This window comes from Hyaena hyaena, unplaced genomic scaffold, assembly GCF_003009895.1.
Source record: "Hyaena hyaena isolate Hyena2069 unplaced genomic scaffold, ASM300989v1 scaffold_2123, whole genome shotgun sequence".
Lineage (NCBI taxonomy): Eukaryota > Metazoa > Chordata > Mammalia > Carnivora > Hyaenidae > Hyaena > Hyaena hyaena.
The window spans coordinates 55,780-74,898 of record NW_024082761.1 but is presented as its reverse complement, the minus strand read 5'-3'; the positions used below and the strand labels follow the sequence as shown (position 1 = coordinate 74,898).

The 19,119-nt window shown below is 36.9% G+C and overlaps 1 protein-coding gene across 1 annotated transcript in view; it reads left to right on the top strand.

Moving 5' to 3' along the window:
* Positions 1 to 19,119, top strand: part of LOC120227260 (MICOS complex subunit MIC27-like) — a gene marked incomplete at its 5' end in the record, with an annotated part of 63,959 nt that overhangs the window by 15,961 nt on the left and 28,879 nt on the right. The window contains one exon of the mRNA XM_039225403.1: positions 18,555 to 18,674. Within this exon, the coding sequence (XP_039081334.1) occupies positions 18,555 to 18,674 (120 nt within the window). The remainder of the gene's footprint in view (positions 1 to 18,554; positions 18,675 to 19,119) is intronic.

The window sequence follows — 19,119 nt, the reverse complement described above, 5'->3', positions numbered from 1 at the left end:
AAAACTATAGAACACTTATGAAGGAAATTGAAGAAGACACAAAGAAATGGAAAAACATTCCATACTCATGGATTGGAAGAATAAATATTGCTAAAATGTCAAAACTACCCAAAGCAATCTAAACAATCAATGTAATCCCAATCAACATGGGCACCAGCATTTTTCTCAAAGCTAGAACAAGCAATCCTTAAATTTGAATGGAACCAGAGAAGATCCCAAATAGCTGAAGTAATAGTGAAGGGTAAAACCAAAATGGGAGGCATCACAATCCCAAACTTTAGCCTCTACTACAAAGCTGTAATCCACAAGACTGTATGGTATTCGCACAAAAGCAGACACATAGAGCAAAGGAATAGAGAACCCAGGATTGGACCCACAAATGGATGGCCAAGTAATCTTTGACAAAGCAGGAAGGAGAATTCAATGGAAAAAAGACAGCTTTCTTCACAGATGTTTCTGGGAGAACTGGACAGCAACATGCAGAAGAACCAAACTAGACCACTTTGTTACTCCATACACAAAAATAAACTAAAAATGGGATAAAGGACCTGAATGTGAGATAGGAAACCATCAAAACCCTAGAGGGGAAAGCAGGAAACAACCTTTTTGTCCTCAGCCACAGCAATTTCTTACTCGATACATTTCCAAAGACAAGGGAATCAAGAACAAAAATGAACTATTGGGACCTCATCAAGATAAAAAGCTCTACACTGCAAAGGAAACAACCAACAAAACTAATAGGCAACCGATAGAATGGGAAAAGATAGTTGCAAATGACATATTGGATAAATGACTAGTAGCCAACATCTACAAAAGAATTTACCAAACTCCACACCTGCGAAACAAATAATCTAGTGAAGAAATGGGCAGAATGCATGAACAGACACTTCTGCAAAGAAGACATCCAGATGGCCAACAGGCACATGAAATGATGCTCAGAGTCCCTCCTCATCAAGAAAGTACAAATCAAAACCACACTGAGATACCACCTCACGCTGGTCAGAGTGGCTAACATGAACAAATCAGGAGACTAGAGATACTGGCGAGGATGTGGAAAAACGGGCACCCTCCTATGCTGTTGGTGGGAATGTAAACTGGTGCAGCCGCTCTGGAAAATAGTGTGGAGGTTCCTCAAAAAATTAACAGAACTCCCCTGTGACCCAGCAGTAGCACTGCTAGGAATCTACCCAAGGGATACAGGAGTGCTGATGCGTAGGGGCACATGTACCCCAATGTTCATTGCAGCACTCTCAACAATAGCCAAAACATGGAAAGAGCCTAAGTGTCCATCAACGGACGAATGGATCAAGAAGATGTGGTTTATCTATACCATGTGATACTACATGGCAATGAGAAAGAATGAAATCTGACTATTTGTAGCAACATGGATGGGCCTGGAGGGTATCGTGCTACGTGAGAAAAGTCAGGCAGAGAAAGACAGATACCATATGTATTCACTCATATTTGGATATTGAGTAAGTTAATAAAAGAGTATTGGGAAGGGGAAGGGAAAGGGGGAAAAAGTTAGAGAGCGGGAGGGAGGCAAACTATAAGAGACTTGAATATTGAGAGAAACTGAGGGTTGATGGGGGTGAGTGATAGGGGAAAGTGGGTAATGAGCATTGAAGAGGGCACTTGTTGGCATGAGCACTGGATATGTATGGAAAGCGATTTGACAATAAAATATACTTAAAAAAATAAAGACAAAATGTTTCAGTGTACTTGTATATTATTTAGTACCATCTAGAGAATATAATTAAATTTGTCTATTTGGAAACTCTGCAGAGCTAGGGGGTAATAATTTCTTTGCAGTATTCAGATATGTAAAATGATGCTGTTTGTGCTGTTTGTATACAATCAAGATAGACATCATTGCATATTACTTTATTAAATATTTCTGTGATATGAGTTTGACTTATTGTCATTAGCTTATTTTTACCAAAAGATAACAGAGAAGAAATATTGATTTGCGAGTTCTAGTCATTTTGGTTCAATTTAATTTAAGTGCGTGTGTGTGTGTGTGTGTGTGTGTGTGTGTGTGGTTGTTGCTGTTTTGGCTTTATAGCTTACTTAATCTAATTATAATTTTTAAGAAAGTACAAACAAGTTGTATTTATACAGTAAGCCCCATTTAAGTTCAGGCCTTCTAATCTATAGTAAGAATGTTCTTCCTCCAGTGGAAAAAAATTCTCACAGTAGAGTTTAAATTTTTCTTCTCAACTTTATAACTGACAAATAAGAATTGTATGTATGTGTATATGTATAAAATATATATAAATAGTATAAAACTTGATGTTTTGACATGTTTACATTATAAAAATGTTTATCACAATGAAGCTAATTAACAGATGTGTCACCTCAAATACTTAACTTTTTCTTTTGTGTATGTTTGGAAATGCAAGCTCTTAAAATCTACCCTCTTAACAAACTTCAAGTATACAATACAATATAGTTAAGTATAGTCACCATGGTGTACATTATATTTCTAGAACTTCTTCTTTAATAACTGAAACTTTTTACTCTTTGGCCAGCACGTCCACATTTCCTCCTCCACCCACCCCTGGTGACCATTATTCTGCTCTATGTTTCTCAGACCTTATATTTGTTTGCTTTTTTGCACTTCAGTTCTAAGTGAGATTGATCTTGCTTTAATTAGATTATTAGCGTTTGTAATTTTTTTTAAATTCAAGTATAATTAACATACAGTATTATAGTTTTAGGTATACAATATAGTGATTCAGTGATTCTATACATTTCTCTGTACTCATCAAGATAAGTGTATGCTTAATTCCCTTTATCTGTTTCACCAATCACCCAACCCCACTTACTTCCCCTGGCAACTACCAGTTTCTTCTCTGTATTTGAGTCTGGTTTTTTGTTTTTGTTTTTTTTGTTTTTTTAATTTAAATTTTAGTTAACATACAGTGCAATATTGGAATATTGGTTTCAGGAGTAGAATTCAGTGATTGATCACTTACATACAAAATGCAGTGCTCATCACAACAAGTGCACTCCTCAATACTCATCACCCATCTAGTCCATCTGCCACTCACCTCCCTCCAACAACCCTTAAGTTTATTCTCTATCCTTAAGAGTCTCTTGTGGTTTGTTTCCCTCTCTTCTATTTTTCTCCTTTTTCCCAAATGTTCACCTGTTTTGTTTCTTAAATTCCACATACGAATGTAATTGTATGTATTCGTCTTTCTCTGATTGATTTATTTCACTTAGCCTATTGCATTCTAGGTCCATCTACATCATTGCAAATGGCAAGATTTCATTCTTTTTGATGGCTAAGCAATATTCCATTGTATATATGTACCACATCTTATTTATCCATTCTTAGTGAATGGACATTTGAACTTTCTCCATAGTTTGGCTATTGTTGATAATGCTGCCAAAAAATATTGGGGTGCATGTACCCCTTCATATCTGTATTTTGTATCCTTTGGATAAATAACTAATAGTGCCATTGCTGGATTATACGGATGTTCTGTTTTTAGTTTTTTGAAGAAAGTCCATAGTATTATTTTGCTCTAATATCATACTGTCTTGATGACCACAGCTTTGTAATATAATTTCACATTCAGAATCAAGATGCCTCCAGTTTTTCTTTTTCAGGATTGCTTTGAATATTTGCAGTCCTTTGTGGTTCCATACCAATTTTAGGATTGTTTCTTCTAGTTCTGTGAAAAATGCTGGTAGTATTTTGATAGAGTTTGCATTAATTTTTTAGATTGTTTTGTCTAGTATAGGCATTTTAATAGTGTTTTTCTTTAAAATATGAGCATGGACTTTCTTCCAATTTCTTTATCTTCTTCAGTTTCTTTCATAAGTGTTCTAAGTTTTCTGAGTACAGATGTCTTATCTCTTTGTATAGGTCTATTCCTAGGTCTGTTAATTGATTTTGGTACAATTGTAAATGGAAACATTCCTTTTTCTTCTGCTTTATTATTGGTGGAATGTAATTGCCACAAATTTCTGTATGTTGATTTTATATCCTTTGTCTTTGCTGAATTCATGCATTCTAGCAATTTTTTGGCAGGGTCTTTCAGGTTTTCTACATAGAGTATAATGTCGTCTGCAAATAGTGGAAGTTTGACATCTTACAGATTTGGATGCTTTTTATTTCCTTTTGTTTTTTTGGTTGCTGAGGCTAAGCTTTCCTGTACTATGTTAAATGGTAATGATGAGAATGGACATCCCTTTCTTGTTCCTGACTGTAGAGGCAACACTATGTTTTTCCCAATGAGGATAGTATTAGCTGTGGATCTGTAGTATATGGCTTTTATTATGTTGAGTTATGTTCCATCTACACCTAGTTCGTTGAGGTGTTTTTTTTTTTTTTTTAATCAAGAATAGATGCTGTATTTTGTCAAATGCTTTTTCTGCTTCTGTTGAGAGGATCATATGGTTCTTACCCTTCCTTTTATTAATGTAGTGTATTATATTGAATTTGCAAAAATTGAAACATCCCTGTATCCCAGGAATAAATCCCATTTGATCGTGGTGAATTTTAATGTACTATTGGATTCAATTTACTGTAATCTTGAGATTTTTTTTGCATTCATATTCATCAGGGATATTGGCTTTTAATTCTCCTTTTTAGTGAGGTCTTTGTCTCATTTTGGAATCAATGTAATGCTGACTTGATAGAATGAATTTGGACATTTTCCTTCCATTTCTATTTTTTTTTTTTTGGAAAACTTTAAGAAAAATATTAACTCTTCTTTAAACATCTGGTAGAATTCCCTTGTGAAGCCATCTGGCCCTGAGCTTTTGTTTATTGTGAGATTTTTGATTACTGATTCAGTTTCTTTGCTGCTTATGTTTTTGTTCAGATTTTTCTATTTCTTTTTTCAATTTTGGTAGTTGGTATGTTTCTTGGAATTTTTCCATTTCTTACAGATTGCCCAGATTCCCTTACAATTTTTCGTAATATTGTCTTTTAATTGTTTGAATTTCTGATGTGTTGGTTGTGATCTCTCCTCTTTCATTTGTAATTTAATTTTTGGGTCCTTTCTCTCTTCTTTTTGATACGTTTCTCTAGGGGTTTATCAATTTTATTCCTTCAGAGAACCAGCTCTTAGTTTTGTTGGTTCTACTAGGTTTTTTTGTTTTGTTTTGTTTCTATATTGTTTTAATTGTGCTCTAATATTTATTATTTACCTTCTTGTGATGGCTTTAGGCTTTATTTGCTGATCTTTTGCTAGCTCGTTTAGGTTGTGAATTTGAGTCTTATTTTCTTGAAGTAGGCCTATATTACTATATAATTCCTTCTTATGACCACATTTGTTGCATCCCAAAGGTTCTGGCCTGTCATGTCTTCAGTTTCATTTGCCTCTAAGTATTTTTTATATCATCTTTGATTTCCTGGTTAACCCTTTCTTTACAAGAATTTCTTTAACCACCATGTATATATGGTCTTTTCTACATTTTTTCTTGTGGTTGACTTCAGGTTTCATAGCATTGTGGTCTGAAAATATACATGGTATTATTTCAGTCTTTTTGTACTTGTTGGAGGCTGATTTGTGACTCAGTATATGATCTATTCTGGAGAATGTCACGTGTGCACTTGAAGAGAATGTGTATTCTACTGCTTTAGGTTGAAATGTTCTGAGTATGTATTTTAAATCCATCTAGTCCAGTGTGTAATTTGAACCCATGACTTTCTTATTGATTTTCTGCTTAGATGAGCTGTCCATTGCTGTAATTTGGGGTGATAAAATCCTCTACTATGATTGTGATATTATCAGTGAGTTTCTTATGTTTCTTATTTTTTTAATGTTGATTTATTGTGAGAGAGAGGCTGGGAGGGGCAGAGAGAGAGGGAGAGACATTATTCCAAGTAGGCTCCCTGCTCTTAGTGCACAGCCTGATGTGGGTCTCAATCTCAATCTCATGAACCATGAGATCATTCCCTGAGCCGAAATCAAGATTTGGATGCTTAACCAACAGAACCCCTAGGTGCCCCACTTTATGTGTGTTATTAATTGATTTATATAGATGCTACCAAGTTCAAGGCAGAAATATTTACCATTGTTTGATCTTCTTGTTGTATAATTCCCTTTAGTATGACATAGGTCTGTTATTTATTTCTTGTTATAGTTTTTGGTTTAAAATGTAGTTTGTCTGAGATAAGTGTAGCTAGTTTGGCTATATTTTGATGTTTGTTAGCATAAGAGATGGTTTTCCATCCCATCACTTTCAATCTGTAGGGTTCTTTATGGCTAAATTGCGTCCCATATAGACAGCATATACATGTGTCTTTTTTTTTTTTAATCCATTTTTAAAATTTTTTTACATTTATTTATTTTTGAGACAGAGAGAGACAGAACACAAAATGAGGAGGGGCAGAGAGAGAGGAAGACACAGAATCTGAAACAGGCTCCAGGCTCTGAGCTGTCAGCACAGAGCTCAATGAGGGGCTCAAACCCACAGATCGTGAGATCATGACCTGAGCCTAAGTCAGACGCTTACCCGACTGAGCCTCCCAGTCGCCCCTTTTTTATCCATTTTGATATCCTGTCTTTTGATTGGAGCATTTAATCCATTTACATTCAGAGTGATTATGGATAGATATGAATATAGTAATTGTATTATTTGAGAATTGTTTGTTTCTGGAAATTTTCTCTGTTCCTTTTGAGTATTTGTACTTTAGGTCTTTCTTTACCACTCAAAAGATTTCCTTCAGTATTTCTTGTAGGGCTGGGATAGTGGTCACAGATTCTTTTAGTTTTTGTTTCGGAACTCTTTATGTCTCCCTCTATTCTGAATGACAACCTTTCTGGATAAATTATTCTTGGCTGCACATTTTACCTGCTCAGCACATTACATATATATTATGTCACTCCCTTCTGGCCCGCCAGGTTTCTGTGGGATCTGCTGCTAACCTAATGTTTCTTCTCTTGTAGGTTAGGGATTTCTTTTCCCTTGCATGATTCTTTCCTTATGTCTGTAATTTACAAATTTTACTACAGTATGTCTTGGTATTGGCCGGGTTTTGTTTATTTTGATGGGAGTTCTTATGCCTCCTGGATTCAGATGCATGTTTCTTTCCCCAGATTAGGGAAGTTTTCAGGTATAATTTGGTCAAATAAACTTTCTGCCCTTTTTTCTCTCTCTTTTTCTGGGACTCTTATAATGTGAATGTTATTATGCTTTATTGAGTCACTGAGTTTCTTAAGTCTATATTCTTTTTTTCTATATTTTTCTTCCCCTCTTCTGTTCAGCTTTATTATTTCCAGAATTTCATTCTCTGTGTCACTTATTCCTCCCTCTACTTCTTCCATCCTTGTCATTACTCTCAGTTGGTTTTGCGTCTCAGTTTTAGCATTTTTTATTTTGGCCTGGCTACTTTTTAGGTCTGTTATCTTTTAGGTAATGTTCTCTCTTGTGTCTTCTATGCTTTTCTCAGGACCAGCCATTATTCTTATGTTCGTTGTTTTAAATTCTGGTTCAGTCATATTACTTACATCTATTTTGATTACCACCATGACCACTACCTCTTCTTGTTCTTTCTTTTGGGATGAATTCCTCTGTCTTGGAATTTTGCCTAAAAGTTTGCCTTTTGTATGTTAGGAAAGTGTTCCTGGTCCTATTTCCACTAAAGCTTAACTTTGCAGCACTCTGTGGTCAGTGGACGTGTTATGTGCAGGGATTTTGTGCTGGTCTTCTGGGGAAGATACCTGCTACTGCTCTGGCTCTCAATCACACTTTTCCCTAGTAAAAAGGCACCTGCACGGCACAGGGGTGTGGGGCTTGTTTTAAGAGGCTCAAACCTCTACTGTGTGCTATGTGCCGCTTGGTGAAGTCTGTCCATGCTGATGGGAAGTTTCACAAATGGTGTCAGCCTGCTCTCTTCCCTGGAGTAGGGAGTTCACATCTGCCATTGTGCAGGAATCCCTCACAGAAGAGCAAACAATCTCCCCTTTTGTGTCCCAGGTTTCTGTCAGATTACTGCCTTCATCCTGTCAGTGTCCAAGTTGTCTTGCTTGCCTGGCAGCACAGTTCTCCTCTGTTTTATCTCAGGTACTTAACTGTGTTTCACTCCAAGAGTAGGTTCAGGAAGTCTCTCTCCCATTGTGATCTAGGGGATCCTCAGAGCATGCTGTCCAGGCCTGGGCCCCTGCCCTTCTCCACAGGAGCACTGCTGCTCTCCTCCACAGGAACACTGCAATGCCCATTAGGCTGAACCGTGGTGATCATGCAGACTTCTAAAACTTTGAGCTCAGCTGCTTGTAAAATCTTGGAATAATCAGCTCTTCTCATTTCTCCAGTCATTGTTTTCTGGGAGGTGTTTTTCCTGTGCAGTCTCCTCGGTGCTGCTTTCTCTCTCTCTCTCTCACCCACCCTCCCTCCGTCCCTCCGTCCCTCTGTCCCTCTGTCTCTTCTCTCCAATGTCAGGGCCCTCTGCAGTACCCACGATTGTTTTCTCCCTCACATCATGTCTCTGCACCTCCTACCTTCCACAGTGTTTTCTTTTCTCCCTCTAGATATGCAGTTCCCTCAGTCCTCAGATAGTTTTCTTGGATGTTCAGAATGACTTAACAATTATATAGCAGTGTTTGAGGGACAAAGCACTGATAAGATCCTCCTACAATTCTGCCTTTTTAACTCCTCCCCTCAAGTATTTAAGCAAAATCTTCAGTAGAGAATCCAAAGCATGCAAAATTAGCATTGTGATACAAAACAAAATCTGTATGGCTCCAAAGGTTCTATTTTCCCACCATTTCAGTTTTTTTCTATGTAGCTGTCCAATTTTCCCAGCACCATTTATTGAAGAGACTTTCCTTTCCATATTGTATGTTCTTTCATTGTTTGTCAGAAATTGACCATAAATGGATAGGTTTATTTCTTGACTCCATACTGTTCAATTGATCTGGGTGTCTGTTTTTTTTTGTGTGTGTGTGTTTATTTAGTTTTGAGAGAGAGAGACAGAGCATGATCAGAGGAGGAGCAGAGAGAGAGAGAGAAAAGAGACAAGAGAATTCAAAGCAGGCTCCTGGCTCCTAGCTGTCAGCACAGAGCCTGACGCAGGGCTTGAACCCACGAACCATGAGATCATGACCTGAGCAAAAGTCGGATGCTTAACCATCTGAATCACTCAGGCGCCCCTGTATATCTGTTTTTCATACTCTTTTCATTACTATACTTTTGTAGTTTATGCCAGTATCATACTCTTCTCATTACTATAGCTTTGTAGTGCAGTTTGAAATCAGGTATAGTGGGATACCTCAGGCTTCATTCTTTGTCAAGAGTGTTTTAGTTTCAGGGTCTTTTGTCATTCAATATATATTTCAGGATTATTTCTTCTATTTCTGTGGAAAATGCCACAGAATTAATGCCATGGAATTTTCATAGGGATTGCATTGAATCTGTTAATTGCCTTTGGTTGTATAATCATTTTTAACATTCACTCTTACAGTCCAAGAGCATGGAATATATTTCCATTTTTTTGTGTCTTCACTTTCTTTAATTAATGTCATAGTTTTCATTGTAGTGATCTTTCACCTCCCTGGAAGAATTCATTCCTTGTCATTTTCCTTTTTTCATGCAATTGTGAATGGGACTGTTTTCTTGATTTCTCTTTCTGGTGCGTTATTAGTGTATAGAAACACAATAGACTCCTGTATGTTAATTTTGTATTCTTCAATTTTATCTAATTAGCTCTGGGTTTGTCATGTATGACTTTGATATGTTGAAGTATGTTCTTCTTTACCCACATTGTTTACAATTTTTATCATAAATGGATTTTTAATTTTGTCTAATGTTTCTATACCTATTGAGATGATCATGTGGTTTTGATCTTTCATTTTGTTAACATGGTATATCATGTTTGATTTGCAGACATTGAATATCCTGTGTCCCTGAAATAAATCACTTGATCATAATGTACGATCATTTTAGTATATTGTTGAACTCAGTTTGCTGATATTTTGTTGAGGATTTTTGCATCTGTGTTCATCAGGGATATTGTCCTGTATTTATTTTCCAGCATCCTTGTCTAGTTTTGATAGCAGAGTAATACTGGCCTCATACAATGAGTTTGGAAGGGTTTCCCCATCTTCAATTCTTTGGAAGATCCTGAGGATACATATGAAATCTTTGAATGTTTGGTAGTATTCACCAATGAAGCCTTATGGTGCTGGACTTTTGTGTGTTGGGACCTTTTTGATCACTGACTCAATCTCCATACTGGTAATATGTGTATTCATATTTCCTATTTCTTCATGATTGAGTCTTGGAAAATTGCATTTTTCTTTAAAACTATTTATTCTAAGTTTTCCAGTTTGTTGGCATATAACTGTTGCCTATAGTCTTATTTGATGCTTTATGTTTCTGTAGTATGAGTTGCAACTACTCCTTTACTTCTGATTTAATTTTGAAGCCCCTCCTCATGTGTATGTGTGTATGTGTGTGTGTCTAATTAAAGGTTTATTGATTTTGTTTATCTTTTCAAGGAATTGGTTCCTAGTTTCTTTGATCTTTAGTGTTTCCTTTCTGTCCCTTCATTTATTTCCACTTTGATCTTTATTATTTCCTTCCTTCTACTAACTTCAGGCTTTGTTCTTCTTTTTTGTAGTTGTGTTATGTGAAAAATTATATTATTTGACATTTTTCTTGTTTTTCGAGATAGGCTTGTATTTCCATAAACTTATAGCATGCAGTTTTTGCTGCATCCCGTAGCTTTTGGTATGATGTGTTTCTATTTTCATTTGTCTCTATACATTATTTTATTTCTCTCATGATTTCTTCTATTACCCAGTAACTATGTCCTAGTATTTCAGCAACATGTTGTTTCATCTCTATGTGTTTATAGTTTTTGTAGCTTTCTTGTAATTGCTTTCTAGTTTCATATCATTGAGGTTTGAAAACAAGCTTCATATGATTTCATTCTTGCATTTTTGAGACTTTTTTTGTGGCCTAACATGTCATCTGTTCTTGAGAATATTTCATATGCACTTGAAAACAGTGTGTATTCTGTAGCTGTTTAATGGGATGTTCTGCATATATCTATTAAGTTTGCTTCATCTAATGTGTCATGTAAGGCCAATGTTTTCTTAATCGATTTTCTATATAAATGATCTATTCATTGATATAAGTGTGATATTAAAATCCCATATTATTATTGTGTTGCTGTCCATTTCTCCTTTTAGATCTGTTAATATTTCCTTTCTATATTTTGGTGTTTTATGACTGGTGCATATATATTTATAAGTGTTACATCTTCCTGCTGGATTGACCCCTTTATTTTAAGTAGCACCCTTCTTTGTATTTTTTTTTTTTAAATTATGGTCTTTGCTTTAAAGTATTATTTGGTCTGATACGAGTGTAGCTACACCATCTTTTTTTTTTTTTTTCTATTTGCATGGAATATTTTTCCATCTCTTCACTATTAGTCTGTTTATGTCTTTACTTCTGAATTGTGTCTTTTGTAGGTTGTATATAAATGTGTCCTTTTTTATCCTTTCACCACTTTACGTCTTTTGACTGGAGAATTTAGTCCATTTACATTTAGAGTAATTACTGATATATACTTATTGCCATTTTGTTAATTGTTTTCTGGCCATTTTTGTATTCTTCTCTGTTCCTTTCCTCTCTATCTTCACTTGAGGTTTGATGACTTTCTTTAGTGATACGTTTGGTTTCCTTTCTCATTTACTTTTGCATACTTACTATAACTTTTTGTGTGTGTGGTTACTAAGAAGTTCACATATATCATACATATAACAGTGTATTTTGTGTTGATAGCAACTTAAATTTGAACACATTCTAAAACTACATTTTTACTCCCCTTCCACACTTTTTTAAATGTCATTTTCTGTCTCTGAACTGATTATTGTAGTTTTAGTTAATTTTACTGCTTTTGTCTTTTAACCTTTATTGGATCTTTATAAGTGATCCACTTCCTTTAATATACATTTACCTTTTTTAACGGTATTTTTAGTTTTATGTTTTCTATTAGTGTCATTTCTTTTCAGGTTGAAGTAGTCTTCTTAAATATTTTTTGTAAGTCTGGATTAATAGTGATGTGCTCCTTTAGATTTTGCTTATTTGAAACTTTATTTACTTCTTCTGTTATAAAGGATAACTTTGTATTCTTTGTTAGAAGTTTTTTCCTTTCAGGACATTGAATATGTCATATCACTCCTTTTTGTCTTGCAGTTTCTGCTGAGAAATCTTCTGGTAGCCTTAGGGATCTTCCTTCTATGTAGCAATTTGTTTTTCTCTTGTTGCTTGGAAGATTCTGTCTTTTTTTTTTTAATGTTTTATTTATTTCTAGGAGAGAGAGAGACAGCGTGAGCAGGGGAGGGTCAGAGAGAGAGAGAGTCACAGACTGAAACAGGCTCCAGGCTCTGAGCTGGCAGTCAGCACAGAGCCCGATGTGGGGCTTGAACCCACGAACCGTGAGATCATGACCTAAGCGAAAGTAGGACGCTTAACCGACTAAGCCACCCAGGCGCCCCAGGAAGATTCTGTCTTTAACTTTTGACATTTTAGTCATAATGTGTCTTGATGTCTTGGTTTCATCTTGTTAGCAACTTTCTGTACTTCCAGGACCTGCATGTCTGTTTCCTTCCCCAGGTTAGGGAAGTTTTTAGCCATTATTTCATTAAATAATTTTGCTGCCCCTTTATCTCTTCTTTTGTTACCCCTGTAGTGCCAACATTATTTTGCTTGGTGATGTCCCAGAGGTCCCTTAAATTATCTCTCTCTTTTTTCAATTCTTTTTTCTTTTTACTGCTCTTTCTGGGTGAGTTCCATTGCTGTGTATTCCAGATCACTGATCCATTCTGCTTCATCCAGTATGCTGTTGAACTCCTGTTGTGTATTTTTCAGTTCATTTATTGTTTTTTTCAGCTATGTGACTTCACTTTGGTACTTTCTTATATTTTCTGTATCTTTGTTGACATTCTCACTGGGTTCATTCTATTTTTTTTCCTGAGTTTGGTGAACATCTTTATGATCACTACTTTGAATCCTTTATCAGGTAGATTACTTACCTTTGTATCATTAAGGTCTCCCCCCCAAAAAAGGTTTTATCTTGTTTCATTTGGAACATATTACTCTGTTTTTTTTTTCCATTTTGTTTGACTCTCTGTTTTTGTTCCTATGTGTTAGACAAAACAGCTACCTCACCTATCTTGAAGTTGTGGGCTATGTAGTTGATGAAATTACTTAATCAGCCTTGCCTTAGTGCTTGGTTGTCTCTCAAACCTTTATGGTTGTTTAGTCTACTTGATGTATTCTTAATATGTTCCCATTGTGAGGGTGTACCAAGACTATCATCATTACAGTTGGAGGAATCTTATTTAGCACCTAGTTGCAAACTGATATCAGGCAGCAGCTTTGAAAGCATGTAAGTATTTACATTTCTGTTGGGCCACAGTTGTAATTTCTGTTGGCCTCCAGTTCATGACATCTTGGTATCCCCTGGGTGATAACTTGCAAAAATTGGGGCTCCAGATCAATGTAAAAGCTCCTTTCTGGAACATCTCCTCAAAGTCAAAGCATTATACAAGGATGACATCTCTCTGTTTATGTTCCTGGGAATACTTCATTACCCTCTAGATATATGGGAAACCTGAAGCCTGTCCCTAGACTGAAGCTCCAGGCTAAGTATATAGGACTTTTTCATAGGAAAACTGGGGTTATGTTTCACTCTCTTGTCTGCAGTGCCCTGGGTTGGAGACCTACCAAGGACTATCTTTCCAATTTTTACAGTCCCATAGAACTCAGGGAAGCCAGCCTCCTTGGCTACCAGGCCCAAGTCATCAAGGAGTATCTTCTGTATGAACTGCATATGCCACTGACTTTAACTAGGCAGCTGGAGAGTGTGGGGGGTTGGGCGTGCTCACTGTTTTTAGAAAGGCAGCAGAGGAAATATTTTGTCTACCCATGGTTTTGCACTTCAAGAATGCAATGAGAGAATGCCTTGTCTGTAGGAGAATGCCATGTGCTAGCCCCAGCCAGAGAAAGGGGGAGTATCACAACTATCTGTGCTTAATGACTTTAGCTAGGGAGTGGGAGAGTGCTGTGATTGTACTAGCTTGCCCCAGCTAGAAGCATGATAGTACTGCAACCACGCACACTCTCTGCCTTCAGCAAGGCAGCACGATGGTGCCTCAACTTTTCACTCTGCCTGTTAAGACAGGTCCCAAGTCAGTGGGAAATTGCCATGTCTCAGTGTGCCCACCTGTGGTATCAGAGTAAGTGGAGAATATAAAATTAGTGTCTATCAGCACCTCTGTCTCTGAGGAGATTTTCAACTGTCCCCTACCTCTCCATCAGATGCTTTTAGGTAGGCAAGTGCTTCTCCTTTACATGCAGTGTAAGTGCTTTCAAACTGCTGTTTTTTCACTGGATCTCAGTGTGAGTGAAAGAAACCCTTTAAAAGGGTAATCTCAGTTTCCTGTAGTGCTTTGGTTCCCTTGGATATTAACACCTTTGGTTTTCTAAGATAGACTTTGTGTCTGTGGGATCATGTCTGCATTGCAGATACCAGGCATTGGGGTGCTTGATGTGGGCCATCAATCCCTCGCTCCTCCAGAAGCAGCACTGGATTGTTAGATCCCTCCCTATTGTGTGCTGTCTTGCCAGGTAGTTGGGTTTTTGGTGAGACTATCTTTGCCTCACTTGTCTCAATGTGGTCTTTTTATGCTTTTTGTGAAGAAGCAGTTCATCTAGTTTTCAGATCTTTTTTAGAAGGAAATATTCCATATGTTGTTATAGATTTGGTATGTCCATTGGAGGAGGTGAGTTTAGGAACTTCCTGTGCTACAATGTTGCAGAAGTCCTAGTTTCTTTTTTTTAAATCTTTTGATCAACCAATTGCTGAGAGAATAAATTAAATCTATGATGGTGAATGTGTGTGTTCTTGTTTCAGATATTTTGAAGATATGTTAATAGATGTATACAAGTTTAAGATTGTAATGTTTCTGATTATTTAAACTTTTTGTCTTGATAGAGTCACTTTATATCTAATAATGGATTTTGTCTTAAAGTCTATCTTGTACTTTTAAAATTTTTGTCTAATATTAATATAGCTTGTAGTAGTTTTATTTTGATTGCAATTTGTCCAGTATGCCCCTGTTCCCCACATTTTAGACATATGGTGTCATATTTTACATCCTTTTATTTTGTGAATCCCTTGACTGCTTTTTACAAATGTATTTGTTTTTACTGCTTTTATTTTTTTTCTTTTTCTTTTTTTTTAACGTTTTTATTTATTTCTAGGAGAGAGAGAGAGACAGTGTGAGCAGGGGAGAGTCAGAGAGAGAGAGAGAGTCACAGACTCTGAAACAGTCTCCAGGCTCTGAGCTGGCAGTCAGCACAGAGCCCAACGCGGGGCTTGAACCCATGAACCGCGAGATCATGACCTAAGTGAAAGTCAGACGCTTAACTGACTAAGCCACCCGGGCGCCCCATGTTTTTTTATTTTTCATACTCTTACTTATAATCTTTCCACTCAAAGAGTCTTCTTTAGGGGCACCTGGGTGGCTCAGTTGGTTAAGCCTCCTCTGACTCTTGATTTTGGTTCAGGTTCACGGTTCATAAGATTGAGCCCCATGTCAGGCTCTGTGCTGACAATGCAGAACCTATTTCGGATTCTCTCTCCCTTTCTCAAAATAAATAAATAAACATTAAAAAAGAGTCCTATTTAATATTTCTTGTGGGACTGATTAGTGATCATGAAGTACTTTAGTTTTTGTTTGAGAAATTCTTTATCCTTTATTTTGAATGATAGCCTTGCTGAATGGATTATTCTTGGCTATGTATTTTTCCCTTTCTGCTCATTTCATATATCATGCCACTTCCTTCTTGCCTGTAAGGTGTCTGGTGAATAATCTGCTGATAGACTAATGGTGTTTTTCTTGTATACAAGTATCTTTTTTTCTCTTGCAGCCTTTAAAATTCTTTTTTATCACCTTTTTTTTTTTTTTTTGGTCGTTTTAATTACTGTGTCATGGTGTGGACCTCCTTGGGTTGAATTTTTTTTGGGGGGGTGTCTGTATCTTTTGGACTGGGATATCTTGTTTCCTTCCCCAAATTAGGGAGTTTTTCAGGTATTATTTTTTTCAAAAACACTTTACTGCCCCCTTTTCTCTCTCTTCTTCTGGAATCCAAATAATGTGAATGTTATTACGCTTGATGGAGTGACTGAGTTTACTGTCTGTTTTCATTTTGCACATTTTTTCCCTCACCTGCCTAGTTTGATTAGTTTTCCTTACTCTGCCTTCCAGGTCATTAATTCATTTTTCTGCCTTCTCTAGCCTAATGTTAATTCCATCAAGTTTATTTTTAATTTCAGTCATTGTGTTCTACATCTATGATTGGTTCATTTTTATCTCTGTTAAGGATCTCACTGATGTCCTCTATTCTTTCTCAAGTCCAGTACATATCTTTATGATCATTACTTCAAATTCTATATCTAACATATTACTTATATCCATTTCAGTTTTCTTGCTGTCATATGATCCTGTTCTTTCATTTGGGACATATTTCTCTGTCTCTTCATTTTGTCTAACTCTTGGTCTATTTCTGTGCATTAGGAAACTCAGCTAGGTCTTTTGCTCTTGAAAGTAGTGGGTGGGGTGCACACTTTTAACAAGGTGGCACTGGTCTTCTTCCACAGGGGACATGTAGTTTGTTTGGATACTAGGGCTGTCCAGGGCTGGTTCAAAAACCACACATGGGTAGGGAGTGTGAGTTTTTTTTTTTTTTTTAATGTTTATTTACTTATTTATTTTGAGAGAGAAAGCATTGAAGAACGGCAGAGAGAGAGTGAGGGAGAGAAAGAGAATCCCAAGCAGGTTCCACACTATCAGCATAGAGCCTGATGCGACCTCAATCTCACGATCATGAAATCATGACCTGTCCTGAAAACAAAAGTTGGTTGCTTAACCAGGTGACACCCACCTTTTTTTTTTTTTTCATGTGACGAGTGTAGTATTAATAAGGTGTGCACATAGTCTCTGTGAGGTAATCAGTCACTTCCCCCTGGGACTGAGGCCGTAGAAAATCTGTGGGTCAGGAGATGCATTGTTGGTGAGGTTAATGCTGGTCTTCTGGAGAGGGGGACCCAAAGCATATGACTGGAATGGATGGGTCTGCCAAATCACAGGGTGTGGAGCTTGGTATAAGAAAGTTAAGTAGTGTCAGTGCTGCACTGGTTTCTTCAGGTAGCCTTGTGTTTATGCTGAGGCGCAGGGGAGAGAAATGTCACCTGCCAGCTCCTTTATTCCTGGAAGGGCTTCCCTGGGATCCCAGACTATTTGGGACTTGCTCTGAGATGAGTAAATAATTCTCCTTCTTGTATGCCCCAGGTGTTTTTCAAACTACTGCTTCTACTCTAGATCTCACCAGACTGCTTATAGTTCTGTCTCTTTAAGGGTGGAACTCAGCTTCCTAATGTCCTCTGGGGTCTTCCAGAGCTAAGACTACTGAGTTTTAAAATTCCAAGCTTTAAGTCCCTCTGGTTTTAAGAACTCACAGAATTTGACCTCTCTTGCTTTCAAAGCCAAATATTTTGGGAATTCTTTCCCCTGCCATCCCTGTGTGGGCTCCCCACTGTGATAGTTTGTTTCTTGCCAGAATTCTCTACCGCTAGCCTCCCTCCTGACTGTGGATGCCCCGGGCTCTTTTAGCTCCCCACCGTATCTCTGCCCTTCCTAATCTTTTTGTTGTGGTCTCTTCTCCACCTTTTGTCATGGAATTTGTTTTGCCAGTCTTTGCATTGTTTTTGGGTTATTTACACTGATGTTAGTGTTACTTAGTTGTATCCCCATGGTCAGGCAAGCTTAAGGTCCTCTTACTCTGCCATCTCCCTAGCCTGCCAATTGAGTTCTTTATTTTTTATTTTTTATTTTTTATTTTTTTACATTATAGGCTCATATTTCTTGGAATTTTATCTGTTGTATTATTGAGGTCTTAGTAGCTTCCTCCAGAAGGGAGAGATTTGTTTCTGCCAAGCATATGTGAGAGTTACCAGCTTGGGAGTACTTTAAATGTATTCTTGGTTTGAGATTTCTCAGATTACCCAGTTAGTTTAAAATGCTGCAGGTTATATGAGCTCTCACTTGTGTTTGCCAATTCTTAGGAAATATTTCTTTTCCTCTCTACTTGGTGCCCAGTCTTTGATAGTCAATTTTCCTAAGAGTTATTTGCAGTGAACTGTTTATTCCTAATTCACTTTTAAGTTGATGATATTATAACTCTGAGATGCCAGCTTTATAGTGTCTCCACTAAGATTGCCCACCTCAAGCTTTTTCTAGGTTTTGTTTCTTGATTCCATACTTCATAGAAAATGACAACAAGGTAAAAGTTGGCTTTATTATTTATCTCTGCATTTCTGTTGTTTTTTTAATTCTGGGTTTCTGAATAGTCTTTGTAAACAGCTTACAGAATCATTCCTCACATTTAAGATGGTTTTTAAAAATATTTTGTCAACATTTTTAGTTGCGTTTAGGAGGAAGGATTTCTCTTCTGCCTTACTCCTGGAAAAGAATGACTATTTGTTTTATATTTTTAACATGAACTTTATTTGTCTCTAGCTCCCCATATATACCACACCACCTCTGCAGTCTAAATATGTTGAAGATCAGCCTGGTAATTTACAAATGGGCTTTGCATACATCCGCACAACAACTGGTCATTATATTGACTGGTGCAAGGTGAGTAAGTTATAATAGTGGTTTAATGTTAGAGGTTTCTGATTTGTTCACACAGGTGATCCTTATGTTGCATTTGGTATTGACAGAAGTTTCTCAGTGTTATTCATTAGGTGAATGGGCTAATGTAGAGGATCTAAGACTGCTTCATTCACATCTCTGGCACTTTGTCATAGATGGCTAGAAGGCTGGGCTCAGCTGTGAATGCATGAAGCATCTGCATGTAGCCTCAGTCATGATGGTCTCAACAGAGTCAGATAACTTACACAAGCAGTTTAGGACTCCTACGAGAGGCCCCTGGCAGAATTTACCAAGCTTCAAATTTATCCTCATATGTCCAAGAAAGTCACTTCTACAGCATTCTATTGTTAAGTCACAAAGGCCAACCCAGTTTTAAACGGAGTTGAATTAGATGCCAACTTTCAATATGAGTAGCAGCAAAGAATTT